The following is a 5457-nucleotide window of genomic DNA, read 5'->3' as shown; positions in this document are numbered from 1 at the left end:
TTCTCCTTCGGAGCCTGCTTCAGCAGCAAGGCAGCTGAAACCGAACTGCTGGAGGGAAGAGAAACTATCCGTGATGAATCATTTGGCTTTGTGCAATCTTTACCTAGGACAGAGGGTAAATGTATTTTAACATGCGTGTGTTATTTCTTGGGAAGGGGGTGTGGATATGATATTCAGCGAGCACTAAGGTAAGGTACTGAGTCAAACTTTCTGGATTTTAAGGAGAACTTTAAAAAACAGAATTTGACCTTGCAAGCAGGAAAGTTTTACCTTCGCAGGGAAGTAAGTTGAAGCTGTTGGCTGCCAGAGAGCTCAAAGGTGGTGGCGTCTAAATGCCTGCGGATCTGCAGCACTGGGGGTACAGGAGCTGAGAAAGGAAGTCTTATACAATCTTTGCTTTGCTAATGAAGGCGTAGTTGCAATGCTGTGCACCGAGCAGGTAAATGTGGGCATGTTGTAGGGTCCATCTATAGCCACAGAGCAGCTGCCCAGGTCGCAGCATTTACTTCTCTTGCTGAAAAGTTTTGTATGTGTGTGGGTGTGGGTGTGCATGTAAGAAAGAGAGAGAGAGAATGAGAATGCTGGCTCTAGTTCTTAAGTGTGAAAAGTTAATAAATACAAAGAACAGAATGAGCATGTGAGGCCTTTCTGCTTTAATCTAGACTGTTTGCCAAGAGGATTGAAGACTTACAAAATGAAAGCATTCAAATGGATAGCTTTGAACAAACTGATTTTACATGTAGTTGTAAACTGAGTAAATTAATTAGCAGTGCCTTCTTATGCAACTGTTCTGTTGGTCATCATGGCTCTGCCAATCCCAAGCCATGGCATGGGTTTGTGCAGGTCGGAAGCATCGCCTCCTTGATTCAGAGTGCAGGAGGTGCAGTTACACCTCAAATTGGTTCAGGAAAAAAAACCAATCGTATTTACTGCCAATAGCAAGTTTAGGGGAGCTAACCTACTCGAAAATGTTGTAGGCTGCCCACGGTTACATGTCAGATTCCAAATGGGCAACACATAGAGTTTCACAGTGTTTGTCAGGTGGTGTAAATGTTGCTTTAAGTCTGTAGCATGAAAACAAAGCAAAGTAGACTGAAAGAGCTCACTAAAGTCTGTTTAGCCCATAAGCAAATTCCGTTGCTGAAATATTTCCAGGAGTGGCAATAACCCCTCCAAAAAGAGAAGGCGATGAAAATGCAGATAGTAAGTGTAGCTGCATTAACTGCCTCTAGATCATGTCCCTGAAGACGTCCATCAAAGCCTGAGTCCTGAAGTGGTTCTGTTTTACCTGCTGTGGCCTGTTCCAGCATCACACTCTTTCATTCTCATTCCATGTTCTTACAATAAAACTTGTATGAGCATTGGCTCCAGGTACTCAGAGGAAAAGCTCATAGCCCTGGGAGAGAGACCTGGATGGGCTTTGGATGGGAAATACCTGCTTGCCTGAATGTGCAGGCTGCTTCTGACCAGAAGGGACCTCTCCAGTGTTTCCTATTGATCGAGATGGGTTTCCTTGCTCAAACTTTGGAGAAAGCTGTGTATGTTTCTTTCTCAAAAGCTGTTAACTGCATTGTACAGGAAAGGGGCTCTGACGAGGATCAATTTTTATTGCACAGCAAAGACTTGCATTTTCCAAATGCTTAAGGATATAGCCCTCAGCATTAAGCGTCTTTGCTTGGATTTGAACAGTGTTACCTTGTTTATGTGCAAGAACCACAAAGGTTATTTTAAATCATTGTGAGGCTTAATGCATGTTTGTGCTCTGGCACCAAAAATTCAAGATGAAATATAATTGTGTTGAGTTTCTTATCAACAAAGGGGCATTATTTGTAGACTGTAAGTGAAACAAGACATCAGCAGTGGGGGAGGATGTAATGTCAGCTTTCAGCATTTAAGGTTATTAAGTTTTTTTGTCACTTTTTCTTTTTGTTTGTTTGTTTTGGTGGGGGTTTTTTAATGACTGCTTTCTAGGGAATACAGATTGGAACTGACACAAAGCTGACCGGGGGTAAAGTAATAGAGCAGGCAGGCTGCAAAGAAAAATGACAAATAATTATCATGATTAATACAGGAAAGTTCAGCACAAAAATGGGCACCAGAGTATTTGCATGGCGCAGTGAAAGACAACTGTGATATATAAATAGACAAGGACTATAAATATTGAATTTCTCCTTGTATTTTAAAGTTTAATAGACTCATCTAAATATCAAAACCTGTAGTGCACTGTGGGCCACTGCGGAGTTGACATCTGCAATGGAAAAAAATAAAAACTAAAAAAAAAACAAAAAAAACCCCACAACTCCAGGACATTTCCCAAACTGTAGCCTGGAAAACTGGGAGGACTTCTTCAGGCAGTTCTCCAGATCTCCCAGCTAATTATAGTGCTTTACACCGAGCCGCTCTTGAGATAAGTGCAACTATTTTCTTCCCTAGCACCGGTGAGTTTTATTCCGGAGCTTAAACAAACATCCCCCAGCGCAATGGGCACAGGAGGCAGAGGGAGCAGCACGGAACACTGCGTGCAGACCATTGTCTAAACACTGGGTGTCTTTTCTTCCCAAACAATGCAATAGTCCGTCAGCAGAAGGAAGCTGCTGGTAAAGAGTGGCTAAAAGTATTTTTATACCTTGGCAGCACCGGGTTATAGTGCAGGAGGAGGAATAGAGAAGCCTTTCTATAAAAGAAATCCAATGGCAAAGTTATTAATATTCTCAGAAATAAAAAGGAATTCGCATTTCAGTTGAGGAAAGAAAAGGCTCTTTCTTCCCATCTAAAAATCAATACAGAATTCCAAACCGATTATTTATGTCATTTGATTCCCTTTCTTTATACGTTTCTCCCGGCTACAGATACTGAGCTGTCAGGATAATTTGCATGTACTGTATCTGATATCTTTTATTTACAAACACTCTAAAGCGCCATAAAACGCCTCTCGTTGTAGTCTAACTCGATCTGAGGACTAGTATTTTCATCTGTAAATTAAAGCAATTACGCAGCAGATATTATATTATGTGTACTGTGGTCTCCAGATAGTCATCAATCACCCTCAATCGAGCTGTCAGTGTGGGCAGATTCGTTTCTGGGAGGCAGTCTTCCAGCTGGGGAGAAGAAGAGAATATCATCATTAATTAGAGTGTGACCCTGGGGCTATTCACATGTCTGAACCCAGGAATCTCTCTGAGCAAGTCTGCACACCATGGAGCAGCGTTCGACTGCACCAGCAGCGCAGCTTCAGCCTCGGAGCTGCCTCCTCCGCCTCCTCCGTCCAGCCGGGGGCTGCCTGCTCGCCCTGCCTCGGTGGCACCGGCCGTCGGGGGAGAGGCGCTGGGGCTGCCAGCATCTTCCCCCCACGGCCCGCTCCCTCCGAGCGTGCAGCAGGGGGGGATTGCTGCCTGCTCGTGTCGGGGGGGTCCCAGACCTCCAGCGGGTAGGGAGGCCGATGGCAGCCGTGGGATGGGTCGGGTAGGAGGGGGTGTTGGAAGTTAGAGATGGGATCAAAGTCTTTTTAACGTGAAAAGTCACATCTTTTCCATCATTCCCCGGAAGACGCTTGTAGGGTTTTCTACCTGTAATCACACGCCTGGAATAAAAGCCGAAAAGAAAAGGAGGATTGCTTATCATGTGCTTTATTGTCAGGGTTAGCGCTAATTTTAACTGTTGATTAAATCTTAAATGAAGACTCAGTCGTGTGTCCCTTCATATGTCTTGTTTGTAATTGAGACTAATTATTACTGTGGGGTGGGAAGAAGCAGCTGCTCATTAATTAATTTCTAATTAAAAGTGCTTACTAGCCTTTCAGAGACTAAGGAGGGTGGGGAAAATAGCTGATACAACATTGATCCTTCAGATTAAAAACATTCATTTCCTTCCCTTGCCCGCAGAAATATATGTGTTGCAAGCAGGCGTTGCCGCTACCGAAGAGCTTCCCAAAGTTTTCTCCCCTGTTAGGCAGGCTGAAGGCGATGCTGGAGAGTCTATTTTCCATGCCAGGGGAAAGATTCCCGAAAATGAGTGTTAGACTTACAGGCAGGTTAATTTGAGTAAGTTTTGCGTGACGTCAGAGGCTCGACTCTTTTATAACAACCTGCTTGTGAGCTGGTGCATTTGTATCACTTTTCTTCTTCCCACCTTTTATTTTTCCGTGGGTGCAAAGTATTTATTTTTGCCGTCAGGTCTGCCAGCCTTGGAGCCTACATGTAACAATTATTTCTGTGTCGTAGCTGTAGCGGGGAAGGTGCTAAAATCGCCGTACATATTTGAAAGAAAAAAAAAAAGTTTAAGTTTTCATGTAAATAAATTAAATGTGGTTTTCTGCTTCGTCCTATAAGCATCTAGGGACCTGTGGTTACCAATCAATTGGTACAACAGAGCAGAGCCAGGCTGCAATAGCGTGCAGATCAGACGCCTCGCCTTGTTTCTAGATAACTGGGAGCCTCTGTACCATGTCCTATCCTCAGTTTGGCTACCCTTACTCCTCTGCACCCCAGGTAAGACTTTTTGCCTACCAACGTTAATTGATTGAATTTCAGTCCTTATCGATGCCTTCCGTCCAGGATGAGGGCGGCAGCGATCCTCTCCCGCCTGCGGTAGCGGCGAAACAGATGCTCGCTCCGCAGCTTTGCAAGACGCCCAAGTTCTGTGTCGGGCACCAGTTTTAAAATGGGATGAAACACGCGGGATTTAGGGTGTTTGGGGGTGATAAAGACGTGTGGGAGATGATTACAGAGATGAGAGAGGTGAGAAGGGGAGCTAGAGATCCCCCCCCCCCCCCGGCTCCTCGCTCCCCCCCCCTTTTTTTTTTTTTCTTTCAAAATTAAATTCACAGTTTATCAATTAAACATGGATGTACAGAGGTCCGGCCCGTAGAAAAAGAATGGGATATTCTAATCCAGCAGGTTAATAACAGATGCGTGAGTGGCTGCTACAAATCTGCAGTCAAAATAAATATGCATGAATGACTTCGAAAAAAAGGGTTTAAAAACGCAGATGGGGATCATTGTGCTGCAAGAGGAGAAAACGGTGTAAACCCCAGTCTTGTGAAAACACCCCAGGAAAAGTTAGCTTTTAAATGCAGAGGGCCTGAGGAATGTATTATAGAGGATTAAACATCCACAGTCACGGGGCGTTTGGTTGTTGTTGTGGAGTCGTTCTAAAAAACTGATAAAATACTTGCACCTCTGCCTTTCTCCAGAGCGTTTCTATCACGAGTGAAGTAAAATACGCCAGGGGAGGGAGGAGGGCGGGCGACACCCCAAAGCTACGACCTGATTTGGAAAAAAAACCCCAAAACTAAACCGAACCCAAACAAAACCCCACCAAACCCACACAATCTAAAAGCAACCGAACCCAAACTTGGTTACACTTTGGGAAGTTCCCCCCACCCCGCCCTCAGGGCCGCTCTCTTGCCCTCCAGTTCCTGATGAGCACCAACTCCCTGACGACCTGCTGCGAGTCCAG

General features: G+C 44.7%; 1 protein-coding gene across 1 annotated transcript in view; it reads left to right on the top strand.

The window, feature by feature from the left end:
- The window catches only part of IRX4 (iroquois homeobox 4), a 9131-nt gene that overhangs the window by 189 nt on the left and 3485 nt on the right, over positions 1 to 5457 (top strand). Inside the window, exons 2-3 of the mRNA XM_031055640.1 lie at positions 4329 to 4487; positions 5414 to 5451. Of these exons, the coding sequence (XP_030911500.1) occupies positions 4443 to 4487; positions 5414 to 5451 (83 nt within the window). The 5' untranslated portion in view covers positions 4329 to 4442. The remainder of the gene's footprint in view (positions 1 to 4328; positions 4488 to 5413; positions 5452 to 5457) is intronic.

Source organism: Geospiza fortis, unplaced genomic scaffold (genome assembly GCF_000277835.1).
Source record: "Geospiza fortis unplaced genomic scaffold, GeoFor_1.0 scaffold206, whole genome shotgun sequence".
NCBI lineage: Eukaryota > Metazoa > Chordata > Aves > Passeriformes > Thraupidae > Geospiza > Geospiza fortis.
This window is presented reverse-complemented; position numbering and strand designations above follow the sequence as displayed.